Source organism: Salmo trutta, chromosome 16 (genome assembly GCF_901001165.1).
Source record: "Salmo trutta chromosome 16, fSalTru1.1, whole genome shotgun sequence".
NCBI lineage: Eukaryota > Metazoa > Chordata > Actinopteri > Salmoniformes > Salmonidae > Salmo > Salmo trutta.
In genome coordinates this window covers 43562763-43582468 of record NC_042972.1, presented here as the reverse complement: position 1 = coordinate 43582468, position 19706 = coordinate 43562763, and the positions used below count along the sequence as shown (strand labels likewise).

The 19706-nt window shown below is 43.4% G+C and overlaps 1 protein-coding gene across 2 annotated transcripts in view; it reads right to left on the bottom strand.

Annotated features, from left to right (window-relative positions):
- Nucleotides 1-9635: 9635 nt before the first annotated feature.
- The window catches only part of LOC115150786 (protein kinase C delta type), a 30473-nt gene continuing 20402 nt past the window's right edge, over nucleotides 9636-19706 (bottom strand). Inside the window, exons 4-17 of one of the 2 annotated variants that reach the window (XM_029694462.1) lie at nucleotides 18023-18188; nucleotides 17069-17100; nucleotides 16796-16881; nucleotides 15902-16031; nucleotides 15649-15749; nucleotides 15438-15531; nucleotides 14907-15031; nucleotides 14424-14597; nucleotides 14198-14289; nucleotides 13955-14017; nucleotides 13671-13809; nucleotides 13316-13504; nucleotides 11325-11453; nucleotides 9636-11167 (exon numbers count right to left, since the gene is read on the bottom strand). In XM_029694462.1, the coding sequence (XP_029550322.1) occupies nucleotides 11009-11167; nucleotides 11325-11453; nucleotides 13316-13504; nucleotides 13671-13809; nucleotides 13955-14017; nucleotides 14198-14289; nucleotides 14424-14597; nucleotides 14907-15031; nucleotides 15438-15531; nucleotides 15649-15749; nucleotides 15902-16031; nucleotides 16796-16881; nucleotides 17069-17100; nucleotides 18023-18188 (1679 nt within the window). In that variant the 3' untranslated portion in view covers nucleotides 9636-11008. Of the gene's footprint in view, nucleotides 11168-11324; nucleotides 11454-13315; nucleotides 13505-13670; nucleotides 13810-13954; nucleotides 14018-14197; nucleotides 14290-14423; nucleotides 14598-14906; nucleotides 15032-15437; nucleotides 15532-15648; nucleotides 15750-15901; nucleotides 16032-16795; nucleotides 16882-17068; nucleotides 17101-18022; nucleotides 18192-19706 lie in introns of both variants that reach the window. The other variant, XM_029694461.1, reaches the window with a different exon arrangement.

The following is a 19706-nucleotide window of genomic DNA, read 5'->3' as shown; positions in this document are numbered from 1 at the left end:
ACCACAGCAGTGGTGTCAGTTCAGCCAAACCTAGGGTATGGCAAAGTGGGGTGTTGGGGGGATGGAATTTTTTGGAAGTTGAAGCTCATTTACTGCCTTTATTCACAATTTAAAACTCAAAACAATGTTATTTGGAGAACAGCAAAAAGAAACAAAATGTATTATCACCGGAATATTAGGTTTAAAGGTCTGTGGAACAGCATATACAATGACAACCACTACTCAACCTCATAAATTGACTAATTTACTTGTGGAATGGCACATATTCAGTGCAACGTGAAATAGATGCATAAAACACGCTATCAAGTCAGAGTTTCATGTTTGGGGAAGCTATTTTTCTACCATAAAATCGCACCTTCATAATAATGGGTTGCACGTATCTATCATCAAATTTGCAGACTAATGTAAGATAGGCTACTTTTCCTAATGTGATGAATAGATTGCATAGTCATAATTTAGGCTAATAATACAACTCAAATCACTATAAGCTAAACAGACAGTTCTGAACACTGCATGCCTGAGTGCGTAGTGACAGGGTAGGCCTAATCAGAGACATTTCTTCCGTCTTTGCACAGGGAAAATGTGACCTTTTATAAACATAGTTCATGCAATTCTATTACACTTTATATGACTGGAGACATAACCAACATCATTTTTAATATGACAGAAATTAGTAGCCTACTCCGCTGAAGAAATTGCAGCCTACTCCTTCTAATCTAGCCCTACGAAAAGGGGAGACAAAAATTGTACAATATGATGACCATCTAGCCTGGAGGAGGAAATGATAGTCCCCCAAAAAACGTTGAAGTGGTACTGATCCAAAGATAAAGGCAGTGGTTGTGTCCAAATACCCATACTTGCTAAACGATCCTTTACGTTTCTGAATGTCTCGGCACCAGGGACTCGGGATGTGGCTGCGTTATTGATGTCATGTTAATCAGACTTTTTAATCTTGTTTAGTATTTAATGAATGGATAAAGCCTTAGCAGTCATTCTCATCTCATTCCCAATCATCAGTGCTTTAGTTTATTATGTTGCTGTCCAGCGGTTCTGAATTTGTGATGCACCCGACTGTCCATATATTTCTGCACAATAGCCTTTTGATTTGGTGTGTGCACTAGGCAATTTGATTTAATTTATATATGTTACTGCACTTTGGTTATACTAATAAATATGTTGAAATGTAACCAAATAATCTGTTTCTGTCTTCAGTCCTTTTTAAATAAGATAGATGGGCTTTATGGGCTATGGTACAGGTCGCACGTCATAGTCTGCCTATAACCAGACTGAGAAGGCCTATAACTCCATTCCTATTCTAGTCAGAGTTTTGATAAATTAATTGAATTGGAAATTAGCTTCACTAAACAAAAATATAAATGCAACATGTAAAGTGTAGGTCCCATGTTTCATGCGCTGAATTAAAAGATCCCAGACCTTTTTCATATACTCAAAAAGCTTTATTCTCTCCAATTTTGTGCACAAATTTGTGTACATCCCTGTTAGTGAGATTTTCTCCTTTGCCAAGATAATCCATCCACCTGACTGGTCTGGAATATCAAGAAACTGATTAAACAGCATGATCATTACACAAGTGCACCTTGTGCTCGGGACAATAAATGGCCACTCTAAAATGTGCAGTTTTGTCACACAACACAATGACACAGATTCATCTGCCACCATCACGTTTCAGCGTGATAATGCATGGCCCCATGTCGCAAAGATCTGTATACAATTCCTGGAAGCTGAAAATGGCCCAGTTCTTCCATGGCCTCCATATTCACCAAACATGTCTCCCATTGAGAATGTTTGGGATGCTCTGTATCGATAGTGTGTTCCAATATCCAGCAACTTCGCACAGCCATTGAAGAGGTGTGGGACAACATTCCACAGGCCACAATCAAAAGCCTGATCAATTCTATGCAAAGGAGATGTGTTCCGCTGCATGAGGTACAGTGCCTTGCAAAAGTAATCATCCCTCTTGATGTTTTTCCTATTTTGTTGCATTACAACCTGTAATTTAAATTGATTTTTATTTGGATTTCATGTAATGGACATACACAAAATAGTCCAAATTGGTGAATTCAAATTTAAAAAATTACTTGTTTAAAAAAAAAATACTAAATGGAAAATTGGTGCATGCATATGTATTCACCCCCTTTGCTATGAAGCCCCTAAATAATATCTGGTGCAACCAATTACCTTCAGAAGTCACATAATTAGTTAAATAAAGTCCACCTGTGTGCAATCTAAGTGTCACATGATCTCAGTATATACACACCTGTTCTGAAAGGCCTCAAAGTCTGCAACACCACTAAGCAAGGGGCACCACCAAGCAAGCGGCACCATGAAGACCAAGGAGCTCTCCAAACAGGTCAGGGACAAAGTTGTGGAGAAGTACAGATCAGGGTTGGGTTATAAAAACATATCAGAAACTTTGAACATCCCACAGAGCACCATTAAATCCATTATTAAAAAACTGAAAGAATATGGTACCACAACAAACCTGCCAAGAGAGGGCCGCCCACCAAAACTCACAGACCAGGCAAGGAGGGTGTTAATCAGAGGCAATAAAGAGACCAAAGATAACCCTGAAGGAGCTGCAAAGCTCCACAGCGGAGATTGGAGTATCTGTCCATAGGACCACTCCATAGGACCCTTTTACAGGGGCTGAGTCACTGACTTACTGGTGTTCTTCCATGCCGTCCATGGGAGGGGTGCGTCACTTGAGTAGGTTGAGCCACTGACGTGGTCTTCCTGTCTGGGTTGGCGCCCCCCCCTTGGGTTGTGCCGTGGCGGAGATTTTTGTGGGCTATACTCGGCCTTGTCTTCGGACGGTAAGTTGGTGGTTGTAGATATCCCTCTAGTGGTGTGGGGGCTGTGCTTTGGCAAAGTGGGTGGGGTTATATCCTGCCTGTTTGGCCCTGTCCGGGGGTATCATCGGATGGGGCCACAGTGTCTTCTGATCCCTCCTGTCTCAGCCTCCAGTATTTATGCTGCAGTAGTTTATGTGTCGGGGGGCTAGGGTCAGTCTGTTACATCTGGAGTTTTCTCTTGTCTTATCCGGTGTCCTGTGTGAATGTAAATATGCTCTCTCTAATTCTCTCTTTCTTTCTTTCTCTCGGAGGACCTGAGCCCTAGGACCATGCCTCAGGACTACCTGGCATGATGACTCCTTGCTGTCCCCAGTCCACCTGGCCATGCTGCTGCTCCAGTTTCAACTGTTCTGCCTGCGGCTACGGAACCCTGACCTGTTCACCGGACGTGCTTGTTGCACCCTCGACAATTACTATGATTATTATTATTTGACCATGCTGGTCATTTACGAACATTTTAACATCTTGACCATGTTCTGTTATAATATCCACCCGGCACAGCCAGAAGAGGACTGGCCACCCCTCATAGCCTGGTTCCTCTCTAGGTTTCTTCCTAGGTTTTTGGCCTTTCTCAGGAGTTTTTCCTAGGGAGTTTTTCCCAGCCACCGTGCTTCTTTCACATGCATTGCTTGCTGTTTGGGGTTTTAGGCTGGGTTTCTGTACAGCACTTTGAGATTTCAGCTGATGTACGAAGGGCTATATAAATAAATTTTTTTTTTTTTTTTTTTAAGCCGTACACTCCACAGGGCTGGGCTTTACGGAAGAGTGGCCAGAAAAAAGCCATTGCTTAAAGAAAAAAATAAGAAAACACGTTTGGTGTTCGCCAAAAGGCATGTGGGAGACTCCCCAAACATATGAAAGGTACTCTGGTCAGATGAGGCTAAAATGGTGCTTTTTGGCCATCAAGGAAAATGCTATGTCTGGCACAAACCCAACACCTCCCATCAACCCGAGAACACCATCCTCACAGTGAAGCATGGTGGTGGCAGCATCATGATGTGAGGATGTTTTTCCATCAACAGGGACTGGGAAACTGGTCAGAATTGAAGGAATGATGGATGGCGCTAAATGGCGCTAACCCTAGTCAAAGCCCAGACCTCAATCCAATTAAGAATCTGTGGTATGACTTAAAGTTTGCTGTACACCAGCGGAAAACACATCCAACTTGAAGGAGCTGGGGCAGTTTTGCCATGAAGAATGGGCAAAAATCCCAGTGGCTAGATGTGCCAAGCTTATAGAGACATACAGTGAGAGAAAAAAGTATTTGATCCCCTGCTGATTTTGTACGTTTGCCCACTTACAAAGAAATGACCAGTCTATAATTTTAATGGTAGGTTTATATGAACAGTGAGAGACAGAATAACAACAACAAAAAATCCAGAAAAACGCATGTCAAAAATGTTATAAATTGATTTGCATTTTAATGAGGGAAATAAGTATTTGACCCCTCTGCAAAACATGACTTAGTACTTGGTGGCAAAACCCTTGTTGGCAATCACAGAGGTCAGACGTTTCTTGTAGTTGGCCACCAAGTTTGCACACATCTCAGGAGGGATTTTGTCCCACTCCTCTTTGCAGATCTTCCCCAAGTCATTAAGGTTTCGAGGCTGACGTTTGGCAACTCAAACCTTCAGCTCCCTCCACAGATTTTCTATGGGATTAAGGTCTGGAGACTGGCTAGGCCACTCCAGGACCTTAATGTGCTTCTTATTGAGCCACTCCTTTGTTGCCTTGGCCGTGTGTTTTGGGTCATTGTCATGCTGGAATACCCATCCACGACCCATTTTCAATGCCCTGGCTGAGGGAAGGATGTTCTCACCCAAGATTTGATGGTACATGGCCCCGTCCATCGTCCCTTTGATGTGGTGAAGTTGTCCTGTCCCCTTAGCAGAAAAACACCCCCAAAGCATAATGTTTCCACCTCCATGTTTGACGGTGGAGATGGTGTTCTTGGGGTCATAGGCAGCATTCCTCCTCCTCCAAACACGGCGAGTTGAGTTGATGCCAAAGAGCTCAATTTTGGTCTCATCTGACCACAACACTTTCACCAGTTGTCCTCTGAATCATTCAGATGTTTATTGGCAAACTTCAGACGGGCATGTATATGTATTCTTGAGCAGGGGGACCTTGCGGGCGCTGCAGGATTTCAGTCCTTCACGGCGTAGTGTGTTACCAATTGTTTTCTTGGTGACTATGGTCCCAGCTGTCTTGAGATCATTGACAAGATCCTCCTGTGTAGTTCTGGGCTGATTCCTCACCGTTCTCATGCTCATTGCAACTCCACGAGGTGAGATCTTGCATGGAACTCCAGGCTGAGGGATATTGACAGTTCTTTTGTGTTTCTTCCATTTGCGAATAATCACGCCAAATGTTGTCACCTTCTCACCAAGCCGTTTGGCAATGGTCTTGTAGCCCATTCCAGCCTTGTGTAGGTCTACAATCTTGTCCCAGACATCCTTGGAGAGCTCTTTGGTCTTGGCCATGGTGGAGAGTTTGGAATCTGATTGATTGATTGCTTCTGTGGACAGGTGTCTTTTATACAGGTAACAAGCTGCGGTTGGGAGCACACCCTTTAAGAAATCCAGAAATCTTTCTGATTGAGAGGGGGTCAAATACTTATTTCCCTCATTAAAATGCAAATCAATTTATAGAATTTTTGACATGCGTTTTTCTGGATATTTTTGTTGTTATTCTGTCTCTCACTGTTCAAATAAACCTACCATTAAAATTATAGACTGATCATTTCTTTGTAAGTGAGCAAACGTACAAAATCATCAGGGGATCAAATACTCCACCCCCCCCCACTGTACCCCAACAGACTTGCAGCTGTAATTGCTGCAAAAGGTGGCTCTACAAAGTATTGACTTTGGCGGGGTGAATAGTTATGCACGCTGTTTTTTTGTCTTATTTCTTGTTTCTTTCACAATAAAAAATATTTTGCATCTTCAAAGTGGTAGGCATGTTGTGTATATCAAATGACACAACCCCCCCAAAAAATCTATTTTAATTCCAGGTTGTAAGGCAACAAAATAGGAAAAATGCCAAAGGGGGGTGAATACTTTTGCAAGCCACTGTACTTCTCTGTAAACAAATTAACAATGGACTTTCAGCATGCTTATAGAGAAGGGCACTCAACATGTACTGCACTGACACAAATGACTGATGATTGGTTGAAAGAAATTGATAAGAAGATTGTGGGAGCTGTACTGTTTGATTTCAGTGCAGACTTTGATATTATTGACCATAACCTGTTGAGAAAATGTACAGTACCAGTCAAAAGTTGACACACCTACTCATTCGAGGGTTTTTCTTTATTTTTACTATTTTCTACATTGTAGAATAATAGTGAAGACATGAACTATGAAAACTATGAAATAACACATATGGAATCATGTAGTAAACCATATATAAACCATATAATAAACCATATGCCATATGATAACCAGATATCGTTACTCCATTGATTTTTCCAGAAAGATAGATCGGAAGAACAAGCATGAGTCTCTTGTAGAAAGTAAAAGTCTGCATTAAACCGCTTGCAATACAGGAAAATAGCCTTACGATTGACTAAATTACGAATACCCCTGACATTCATTGAACAAAGAGATAAAGACATAAACATCAACCAACAACCTTATACGCTTTTTCTAAGGATATGTAACTCAAAAGGATTTCCATCCCATTATTAACCTCTCCAACAAAAACAAACAAATACTGGTCATAAAGTTACTAAAGCATTCTTACTCCCACAAGGGGGAGACATTGTGTAGACTTTACAATAAGCAGTTATTCACCTATAGTTAGTGTTTAGTTTACCAGTTCTCATGTCAGCCTTTTCTCATTCAAGTGTTTGTGTACATTTTTTATAATAAAAGGCTGCTTTTCACCTGGCAATTAGGCAGCTTTTTGGCCTGCCAGTTCTGTCCGAGTTAGATTCTGTCTCTCTCTCAAATGTTCTGATTTGGCCGCATTTCTTTCCCATCAATGATTACTCTTGCACCGACAATGCAGTTTTCCCTGCCTTTCGAGCTGCAGCCACATCGGCCACAATTTCTCTCGTCACTTTGTCCGCTGAGGTCAGATCCTCCGTGAACCTCCATTTTTGCTTGATGAGGAATTCACAATTCTTCGCTCGCCTCCAGAGAAGATCCTGTGTAGATCTGTTGGTGAACCGGATGATGGTTGTCCTCTGTCTCGTCTTCATCATTGAGTCTTCCCGAACGATGAACGATGTCTACATTTTCCTGAAGTTTGGCTTTTGAATCGGGAATGACAGCTCCACAGATGTCAACAACTCTGCATTTGATGTCCTCACCCGCCTGCTCTGGAATTCCATGGAGCCTCAGGTTCCACCTGCGCTGGTATCTCTCCGCCTCATTCACCTTTTGCTCGAGTTCAGCCACCTTCTCAACATTTTCATGGCAGATAACTTCCACTTTCTTCATGTCACTTTTGAGGGTTTTCACTTCTTCAAAGATAAAGTCAACAGATTTTTTCATGGTCTCAATTTTCATTGTATGGGGCTTGACTGGAGTGCTGGGGTCGTAAGGTAACGGCCTGAGCTGTGGACTGGAGGGGCGCAAGTTGTGAGCATTGTTGTCCGAGCTCACCACATTTTCATCACCCATTGCAGTATTTTCCCCCACAGTTACATTCTGAAGAGGAGTACCCAAAATCATACCATCTTTTGTGGTTAATTTACCATCTGACGATCTCTCCATTTATTTTAATTTTGGTTCTGGAAGTGTCCATGTACGTTCGACAAGTTAGATTTTGAGCTAGCTATCTAGTGTTGTCGTAAACTAAACTAAACCATATTCATACGTGGTTTTATGACCGTAGAAATGATTAAATGGTCATATTTGGGTAAGGAAATCCAATAATTCCTTCAGCTACCAAAACAACTTATCTACACTGACCGCCATCTTGCGCGCCCTCCGTAAATTGTATTTCGTCTGTAATGTGTTTTTTCGTTATATGTCAGAGCCCAGTAAGACTAGCCACTGGCGTCAGCTAATGGTGATCCTAATAAATCAAATTAAATCAAGCCCGCCGATGGTCAAAATATCATCTTCCTGTGAAAGTGTCTCTGAGGAGCAAAGTTGTGAAAACACATTTATGAGAAAGTGTCACAAATATAGAGGCAATCAAAACGTGATGGAAAACACATCACCATAAATAAAAAGACGTGTTTATTTATAATCAGATGTAAAATATGAAGACAGTAAAAAAGTACATCCTTTATAAATATTGTGTCTGTTTAGGGCAATCAACATTTTCCAGCATATTATTATTTTCTTGTTACAATACCAGGGGCCTCATGCACCCATTATTTTAGAGGGGTCATATAGTACATGAGGGTGGATGGTGGGGGGGATCTGAGAATTCTGAGAAGTTGGAGAGTTTAGCATTTTTCAAACACCTGAAACAGCTTTTTCCTGCAATATAGAGCCATAATTGTTATACCTAATTCTATGTAAATATATTATATTTTTCTGCATAGGTTATTTAACCATATCTCTACCATTCTCACATTAAGCATCTCCAATCCAAAGTTAAATCTATAATCGGCTTCCTATTTTGCAACAAAGCCTCCTTCACTCACGCTGCCAAACATACCCTCGTAAAACTGACTATCCTGCCGATCCTTGACTTCGGCGATGTCATGTTCAAAATAGCCTCCAACACTACTCAGCAAATTGGATGCAGTCTATCACAGTGCCATCCATTTTGTCACCAAAGCCCCATATACTACCCACCACTGTGACCTGTATGCTCTTGTTGGCTGGTCCTCGCTACATATTCGTTGCCAAACCCACTGGCTCCAGGTCATCTATAAATCTTTTCTAGGTAAAGCTCCGCCTTATCTCAGATCACTGGTCACCATAGCAACACCCACCCGTAGCACGTGCTCCAGCAGGTATATTTCACTGGTCATCCTCAAAGCCAACACCTCCTTTGGCCGCCTTTCCTTCCAGTTCTCTGCTGCCAATGACTGGAACGAATTGCAAAAATCACTGAAGTTGGAGACTTATATCTCCCTCACTAACTTCAAGCATCGGGTGTCAGACCAGCTTACTGACTGCTGCAGCTCTACACAGACATACCGTAAATTCCGGACTATAAGCCGCAACTTTTTTCCCACGCTTTGAACATCGCGGCTTAAACAATGACGCGGCTAATATATGGATTTTTCCCGCTTTCAATTTTTTTTCTTCCAAAAAAACACATTCTGTGACGTGCTCAGTTTTTTTTGCCGGCATGAAGCTTTCATTAGACCAATGAAATTGCCGAACAGGTTAAGGTCAAACAACTTTTTTGTTTACTGTTTAGATTAAATCGAGCGCTCTCCAAAAGTTTGGATTTGAAATCAAACAATGACTGAGGTTAAAGTGCAGACTGTCAGATTTAATTTGAAGGTATTTTCATCAATATCGGGTGACCAAAGGTATTGGGACAAATTACTTTAATACACATACAAGTACGTCAAAAGTTAAGTATTTGGTCCCATAGTCATAGTACGCAATGACTACATCAATCTTGTGACTCTACACATGTGTTGGATGCATTTGCTCTTTGTTTTGGTTGTGTCAAACTTTTGGAGTAGAGAGCCAAAATAAAAAATGCTTCACTGTCCCAATAATTACGAAGGGCACTGTAGCTGGCTAGCTAAAGTCAACTTCATAAAATTGCTAGGTGGCTAGTATTACAGAGAAACAACAAAACATGTTTTTTTTACTTATCAAGAATGAATCAATTGGCTACATAGCGTGATCAAATTTATTTTCATACATAACTCCTGTGAGACCTGCCCATAACCGGCAGTAAAAATCAACAGTGATTCACTGACACTCCTCCTCCACTGACAATACTCTCTGCACGCCTATCTTTGGTCCGTGATACACCTTGGAAGGAACCACTTACTGGTCCAGACTGTGTGGCCCCTCCACAACATACCGCTGACAGATCTTTTTAAAAATAATTATGAAAATATGTGGGTTAATTCCTAGGTTCCTGCCTTTCTAGGGAGTTTTTCCTAGCCACTGTGCTTCTACACCTGCATTGCTTGCTGTTAGGAGTTTTAGGCTGGGTTTCTGTACAGCACTTTGTGACATCTGCGGATGTAAAAACGGCTTTATAAATACATTTGATTGATTGGCTTAAAAATGATATTTAGTAATTAATGTACCATCTGAGGAGGCACGTGCCCCCTATGGGCATGACGCCTCTGACAATACTTGAAAGTAACACAAGACCCAATTATCCATCCTTTTGCTAATGGAATACCCCCAACACACCCATATCCTTCACACCGCATAGTACCTTTACATTTACTCCCTTCAGAAAGATGTCCCACTCTGTTTCACACTTACTCAGGTCTTAATCAGAGTAGCTGCAGTTGGTTCAGGAAAGTGGGAAAGCTGCAGTACTGGTTGCAAACCCTTAGTTTTATACCGTGTGGATGGGCAGATAGATCCACACGGTGAGAGGGGAACGAGACTATTCATGCCTGCATAAATCTGTGCGTTCTCTACTGGTCCTGTTTCTTGGGTATTCTACAACAAGTTTTTATATGCAGTACCCTTTCATTTTGTACCTGAAAAAGTACAAACTTTTTTTTTCATTATAGACAATTCATAACTGGCACCAGCATGTGACTCTAAATCAGAGTAACTGCTACAGCTAGGGGGAAATACTAGACATTCATGCTGTCACTCACAAAGACACATTCATTTATGCATTTACGCACAGCGAGTGCTGACACGCACACACAAAATATTATGTGAATGATCAGGAAAGAGTGACAGACAGTAGGTAGGGCACACAGGGGTGTGATAATAGAGTCACATTTGATCCCTGACTTCCCAGCATGCAAAATATTAAACAACAGTCTGAGCTATCGGGTGTGCAAGTGTTGTTGGGGGATAAAGTACAGTACATGGACTGATTCATATTGATTCAAGATTTGATCACAAGGAAAAGAAAGACACCACTATTGATTGGACCCACCACAGTGATACATGCTACACTGGTCTCTCCTTCCTTCCTTCCTTCCTTCCTTCCTTCCTTCCTTCCTTCCTTTCCTGTGTGTTTATATGTTTATAATGGAGAGATGGAGGAATCATGTTGTGCCTTCAATTGACCATAATGCATTCCATCTTGGGGTTGATGAAAGAGAAGCCTGCAAAGACCGCCTGGTCCATAGAGTCAATCAGGTTCTTGTCCGCGTGGGAGAGGCGGGGCTTCTCACGCAGGAACTCCCGGTCAAAGTTGCTGCAGTCATTGGGCGCTTTCTGTGCTCGGCAGAGAAGGGGTGTCAGTTCAACAAGTGACCAATAGAAACATTCACACCACAACTCCAAATAAGTCATTCACAATGGCGTAAACAAATCAAAAGCATCCGTGTGTGAGTTTCACTATCCACATCAAAGCCAGAGAACCAGATCGTACCACTTTAGGTTTGAAGGGGGGTTCCAGCTCTCTCTTCTCCAGGGCAGGCCAATTGAGGGTCTTGAAGAAGGAGTGTCCTTGGATGTTCCCCACCACCCCTAGTCTGTTAATAGGGTCTCGTTCAAACAGCTGGGGATCGAGCACAGAGACGCACAAGAGCTTAGAAACAGGCATCCCATCTGAGATGTAAGGTGTGTGTGTGTGCAGAGCTTGAGCTTGTGAGTGTGTAGGTGGGAAGGGTCGAGAGGGTTATACTGTAATCGCAACATTGCTTGCATATTTATGGAAAAATAACCTTTTATTCACAGACAACATTGTGACATTCCAATGCCTGTCTTTCTCTGTATGTCTAGGTGTGACTAAACTCAGCAAAAAAAGAAAACGTCCTCTCACTGTCAACTGGGTTTATTTTCAGCAAACTTAACATGGGTAAATATTTGTATGAACATAACAAGATTCAACAGCTGAGACATAAACTGAACACGTTCCACAGACATGTGACTAACAGAAATGGAATAATGTGCCCCTGAACAAACGACGGGGGGTCAAAAAAATAAATAAATAACAGTCAGTATCTGGTGTGGCCACCAGCTGCATTAAGTACTGCAGTGCATCTCCTCCTCATGGACTGCACCAGATTTGCCAGTTCTTGCTGTGAGAAGTTACCCCACTCTTCCACCAAGGCACCTGCAAGTTCCAGGACATTTCTGGGGGGGAATGGCCCTAGCACTCACTCTCCGATCCAACAGGTACAAGACGTGGTCAATGGGATTGAGATCCGGGCTCTTCGCTGGCCATGGCAGAACACTGACATTCCTGTCTTGCAGGAAATCACGCACAGAATGAGCAGTATGGCTGGTGGCATTGTCATGCTGGAGGGTCATGCCAGGATGAGCCTGCAGGAAGGGTACCACATGAGGGAGGAGGTTGTCTTCCCTGTAACACACAGCGTTGAGATTGTGTGCAATGACAACATGCTCAGTCCGATGATGCTGTGTCACACCGTCCCAGACCATGATGGATGCGCCACCTCCAAAACGATCCCGCTCCAGAGTACAGGCCTCGGTGTAATGCTCATTCCTTCGATGATAAAAGCGAATCCGACCATCACCCCTGGTGAGACAAAACCGCGACACGTCAGTGAAGAGCACTTTTGCCAGTCCTGTCTGGTCCAGCGACGGTGGGTTTGTGCCCATAGGCGACGTTGTTGCCGGTGATGTCTGGTGAGGACCTGCCTTACAACAGGCCTACAAGCCCTCAGTCCAGCCTCTCTCAGCCTATTGCGGACAGTCTGAGCACTGATGGAGGGATTGTGTTCCTGGTGTAACTCGGGCAGTTGTTGTTGCCATCATGGACCTGTCCCGCAGGTGTGATGTTTGGATGTACCGATCCTGTGCAGCCGTTGTTACACATGGTTTGCCACTGTGAAGACGATCAGCTGTCCGTCCTGTCTCCCTGTAGCGCTGTCTTAGGCGTCTCACAGTACGGACAATTTATTGCCCTTGCCACATCTCCAGTCCTCATGCCTCCTTGCAGCATGCCTAAGGCACATTCACACAGATGAGCAGGGACCCTGGGCATCTTTCTTTTGGTGTTTTTCAGAGTCAATAGAAAGGCCTCTTTAGTGTCCTAGGTTTTCATAACTGTGACCTTAATTGCCTACCGTCTGTAAGCTGTTAGTGTCTTAACGACCGTTCCACAGGTGTATGTTCATTAATTGTTTATGGTTCATTGAACAAGCATGGGAAACAGTGTTTAAACCCTTTAACATGAAGATCTGTGAAGTTAATTGGATTTTTACGAATTATCTTTGAAAGACAGGGTCCTGAAAAAGGGATGTTTCTTTTTTTTGCTGAGTTTACGTGTAAATGTCTGTGTGTGCATAGTTAGTATGGATGAAAGACAGGGGAGATTGCAAGATTACATTGTTTACAACATTGTGAAAAGGAGGTCAGGGGTCAGTGAGAGAAGAGAATGAGCAGCAGCTTCACCCTCTCCAGCAGGTCCTTGGCCTCCTTGGTGAGCCAGCCAGGGTAGTGAGGCACGTCCATCCTGATGGACTCAAACAGCTCTTCCTCGTCATCACCCTGGAATGGCGACTGGCCAATCAGCATCTCATACACTAGCACCCCAAACGACCACCAGTCCACGGAGAAGGTGTACTTCTGTCCCAGCAGGATCTGAGGATGGACAGACAGAGAGACAAATGTTAAGAGTCAACTATGTTAAGAGTCAACTACAGTCAGGATCAAAACACAGGCTAACAAATACAGAACAGAGAGTAAATTGCTTTAAACAGAATCCTACAAAACCCTATCCCGCATAGACACAGACAGTCACACAAACCTCTGGTGCGATGTAGTCTGGCGTCCCACAGAAAGTGGTGGCCCGATTCTCTCCAAACATGTTCTCCTTGCACATCCCAAAGTCAGCAATCTTAATGTGGCCATCCCTGTCCAGCATCACATTGTCCAGCTTCAGGTCCCTGTAGCAGGGAAGGGTTAGGGCAGGGGGGAGAGGGGTTCAATCAGCTCCCTGATTAAAGGAAATTAAGTCCATCTATTAAGCACTAATACAGGGGTGAATCATGTGCACGACAATATCAGGCCATCGCAGTTCATGGAGCTCACCTGTAAATAATTCCTTTGGAATGGAGGAACTGCAGTCCAATTACGATCTCTGCTGAGTAGAACCTGGGGGAGAACAATGGTAGAGGCCAAATTACTCCTGTGTGCATAAACATTATGAAAGGCCTACAGTCTGCCCTTAACCTGCTATCAAACCCTCTTGGATGAGTTTTAAAGTAACATAACTACTTAGTGGCTGCTGGATGGTGAGATAGAACCTACATAACACTGTAGTCTGTCACTCACGTGGCTCTGCAGAGATCAAAGCGACCCTTATCTTGTATGTGGAACATCAGATCCCCTCCATTCAGGTACTCCATCACGAAAAACAGGTGTTCCTGGGAAAACACACACACGTACATAATCCTATCATTTAAACTACCGTCTACACAGATAAGTATAGTGACACAAATCAGTCTGAGGGAAAATTGTTTTCATAATGAAAGATAAAGCTAATGGAGAGGGGTCTCACCCTGGTCTGGAAGGTGGAGTAGAGGTGTGCGAGGAAGGGGTTGTCCCAGGCCAGGGCCAGGACTCTCTTCTCCACCATGGTACACTCCACATCATCATCCATCAGAACCACATCTTTCTTCAGGGCCTTCACAGCAAAGTATTCCCCTCGCCCCTTCAACTCAGCCAGCAGGACCTGGAGCGCCAGACGGGAGAGGTGATACTGTTAGGCTGCATACTCCCAGAGAGAAAACACATGTTGAACAACTATCAGACCAGAGCAGGCCACTGAGATGCTTTTGTCACTCCGACAACAGATAATAACATATACTAACTAAACACCTAAAGTAGGTTAGTTTGCAGCAGTTGAAGAGTGCCTTGGAACCGTTTAGACAAAACAGTGTTAACATGTGACACTTGTGGGAAGGACATTGAGTGTGTGTGCATGGATGTCAGTGGTGTGAGGGTAAATGTACCGTAGTGGTTGGCCTGGGGCCTACATTACCTTGCCAAAGCTGCCCTTGCCCAGCACCTTGTGGAACACAAAGTCGTCGATGGTGAGGTGGATTGTGGGGGTGATGCTGGTGGGGGCAGGGACCTTCCCACCCTCCCACAGCTTCTCATTTGCTTCTGTTGAACACACACACACACACACACACACACACACACAAAGAGGGGCATAATGTCAATAGATGCATTTACACATGTAAAGACACAACATCAACAAAATATGCATAAGAAAAAACAAAAAGTGTGGTTTACTTAAGCAATAAGGCTTGAGGGGGTGATGTATGTATACCACGGCTAAGGGCTGTATCCTGAATAGCCCTTAGCCGTGGTATATTGGCCATATATCACAACCCCCCCGAGGAGCCTTATTGCTATTATAAACTTGTTACCAATGTAATTAAAACAGTAAAAATACATGTTGTCATACGGTCTGATATACCACGGCCAATCAGCATTCATGGCTCGAACCACCCAGTTTATAAGGCAGAATACCGTGCTCTCAGCTGCAACAGTGACAGCTACTCACCACTAGGGTCCGCTCCTGGGCTTTTGTTGAAGTCCTGGTAGATTCCAATGTCCGTTGACTCGGATTTGTTGGATTCAGACCTACTTATGGATTTCTGAGGGGGTAAAAATGCCATTACAATAGGTGTATGTATGTGCATGAATGATTCTAGAAAACATATTCATATGTGTGAATGTGGGTATGACCAAGTGCATATCCCTGCCTTTCACACCTGGCTAACTTGGTTGAGGGCCTCAGACAGAAGTTTCTGGTTGATTCCACAGAGATTGCCCACTTTCTTCTGACACTTGTGATGGACGTTCATGGAACAATCTGACAGGAGAAAGGAGAGAAGAGTAAGACGCTGGTTGTGAAAAGATGGAGAGGGAAAGAGATAGAGGGCCAGAGCTAACAGATTGCATGTATTGAAGATCGATGGAAAGAGACAGAGGGAGAGGGAATGAGAGAGGGGGCGTCACACCCACCTTCACACTTGATGCCCTGCTTGACCAATCCCCACAGCATACTGCCACAGTGGTCACAGAAGGTAGGGTTCATGTAGTTGTGGGTCTTGAAGCGATGCGGCATGTCGATCTTAAAGCGCTCCTTCTGGAACTGTGGACACAGAGCTCCCGTCATCAAAGAGCCAGTCCATAGTACCAATGAGCACTGCCCAAAGACCTGGGAGTCTGTGGGGCCTCACAGCCCTTGTGAAGCTCCTCATGGTTCCCCAAAGGGAGCAGGGGGCACACACCTACACCCTTAACTGGTGGACTGACTCCACCCTCACAGCACTGACTGGCCTATAATTCCACCTACACACCCAGCGGAGCTCCCATACAGGCTGCAGACAGGGGACTCTGACCACTAACCCCTGAAGAGAAGGCAGATCTATCCTAGCTGCCTCAGGTGCTGAAGAGCTGATCCTACTGCTGCAGATACTAGCAGCCTTACGATCTCCCTGGCTGTATACTTCATAAGCAACACTGCAACACTAGTTAAAAGTGCTCCACTACTGGTAACAACGGTCTTATGCTGAATCCACTGGCACTATACTGGCTACTTCGGTCCTGTGCTAGCTAAATTACAACTGGAATGAAGCACCACTGTTCAGTTTTAAACACGAGCCCATTGATTTGCCTGGTCTCTGATAGCCGTTGACCTCCCTGAACGGGTCTCGTCTTGCCGTTAAAGGGATGCAGAGAAACGTGACACAGTTCCCTCACAGCTGCATGACCGCGATGCAATCAGAGGAATTGTCGTGGGAAAATGACGATCCAAGTCAACATATTGATCAAGGGAATTGCTCCGTTGAAAACTGATCTTCAAACACCAACTACTATATGCAATGTATTATGATAGGTGGTCATAATGCTTACCACAGTGTCTCTACTGTTCTCTGCTGTTCCGGTACATCTCCCAATGATTTTGTCAATGCATTTCTTGTGGATAGCCGCGTTGCATTCTGAGGACAGAGATAAAGCCACATTAGGGCAAGCTCATAGTTAAGACATTCACCTATTGATATGAGAAATGTGTATATTTTGGGGAGTGAATGATTGCACAGCGAACGCTTAGGATGCCTCCAAGCTACAAAACAATGTCCATATAGTGGAAAAATCTAAACAGCAAGAGGTCAGAGAGACACTCACGTCGGCACTTGTAGCCTTGCTTGTTGAGTCCCCTGTTTGAAAAGAAAACAAGGTGTAAGTGTCATATAATACATTTGTAATCTTTGTGAACTTTTCCCAGAAGGTGAGAAAATCTCATGAAAAGTATTGATGGTGACAATAAACAATGGTAGCTTAACAGAATGAAAGAGAGGAGAGACAATCATTCATCTTTTGCACAAACACCGTCCGCACACACTTCCAAGGCCGACGGGGACATTGGTCATTCCTAAACCTGTCGCCATTAGGAACCAATAATAGTTTTCTTCTCTGGTAGGAAGGGGACAGCCCTGCCCTGGGGATTGTGCTGAGCCGCTGACCTTGTTGGAACACCCTGTGGGTTTTCCCAAGACAGGGACTTACACAGCTCACATTACAGGTCGTGCCAGCCAGTCTTATTGTTATTATTGGCCTGGCTACTCCAGTCAGGGAACAATTAGGGCTGCTAATGGGTCTACTTAGAGACCCCATGGGGGCTGGTTTTGGGATAATCAGTCAACTCTCTCTGTACTCTGGTTTACTGCTAGGACAAGGCATAATACCGTTTGCGTGTAAAACAAACAACTACATAAGTAAACCAGGTTGAAAGCCCACTGTTTGATGCAGTAATGACGTGTGAGAAAGTCATGTTCTTTTTTCATGGTCAGTGTGGAGGTCAGTATGGATGGTATTCTATACCATCTGCCTATGCTGCTCGCTCATCGCTCATCCATATATTTATATGTACATATTCTTATTCCATCAATTTACTTAGATTTGTGTGTATTAGGTAGTTGTAGAATTGTTAGATTACTTGTTAGATATTACTGCACTGTCAGAACTAGAAACACAAGCATTTCGCTACACTCGCATTAGCATCTGCTAACCATGTGTATGTGACCAATACAGTTTGATTTGGTCATGGTGGTGTTAGGATAGGTATTCTCCGTCTCTCACCAGACAAACTCCCTGCAGACAGAACAGAAGGTGGGCTGTCTGAAGAAGGTGGCGGTGAATTCATGGTTCTTGATGAAGTGCACCTTGGGCTGTTTAATGGCTCTCCTTCGGTTCAGTGTCATCAGCTCGTCCTCCCCTTCACGCGTCTTCACTGTCGATTTAAACGCTGCTGGGGACACATGAAAATGTTAAAGTTAATGATTCTATGTACTCAATCATACCTTTGTGTCTGTGGGTGATAGAGACATTTTGTTACAGTAGCTAGGATTCCATCCAATTTGCGACAGATTTTCATGCAAATATAAACAAATCTGCATAAAACAAAACGCACATTTTCAACCAGAATATGTTTCCATCAAAATTACTTTTGCGGATAAAAGGCTGTCCGTGTTGATGTAGTACACATAAAAATAACTTTTGCTGTTAAAGTCCCATGTACCAAATAAAAAATACAAAGTTAAATAGTTTTCCATCGCATTTTCAACTCTACTGATGGTTTTATCACAACAACTGTTGCGTTATATAGCAAATGAGCCCACTCTGGTCTTTTCACATGCACTTTAAATCAACAGCTTGCAGCAGGTAGGCTACCTACATTACGAGATTATTATGGTTAGCAGTGATATTATTTGTATTTGTCAAACGGCAGCCAAGCATCGATCATCATGTCACCAGAATAAGACCCTCGATATTTATTGTAAAGCAGCATCAAACTCACCACCTGGCACTTTCACCCCCCTGTGAAGTTCATCATAACTTATTTCATCTGTAGCCTAATAAACTGAATGCTTTCCCGAGTCATAGTGGGAGGACTACACAACATATCATCGCATGACTCCACGTTTACTTCGATACCATGGTTATTATATCAATATTTGCACATAAAAAGGTGTTTCCAATCACCATTTCTCGCATAATACATTTTACAGAGACAAAAAGATCCCACCATGTCAAACGAACAAATTGTCTGTGGGCATTTCCATCAGCCCGGTCGTGACTTTTTTCATGTGTCAGGTAAATCATCTGCATGAAATGGTAGAAAACTGGTGATGGAAACGTTGTTACAGTGAGCTACAAATGGCACCTTGGTAAACAAAAAAATATTAATGGAATTGCAAAAATTCATGCACCTTGTTATATTCTAAACCTGCATAAGTTGAGTCTCAGAGTTAGAGATGATCTATTTGCTATAGAAATACAATTTATTAAACATGAACCATCAAATTGGGATAGATTAAGGAAAAGAGATCTAAAGACTGAGGTCAGGTCACACTTGTTTGACTTTCAGAGTAAACCGTGACGACCTTCTGGGAAATGTGGCTGCAGCTGGCGGAAGCCAATGGGGCTGGGTCAAAGGTCATGAAAAGAAAATGAGAGCGGCGTGAGAGAGGTAAACAAAGAAAATAAAACTGATATGAGGACTGTGAGAAGACACAAAAGAGAGTGAGGGAGGACACAGACAGACGGGAAAATGAATAGATAGAGAAAAAAAACATATCATTCCATTGACTGGTGTGTATGTTTAGAGAGGAGTTGCTCCTGCCTGCCAACTCTGGATACAGGCTGGTGACAGAGTCAGGCAGAGGGCTACTCAGACACACAGGCCTAAATATACCACAGTCTGGGCAGGCATTTCAGGAAACCTGCAGAGAGAAGGGGGTATGATGGATGCTGCTCCAGCCTA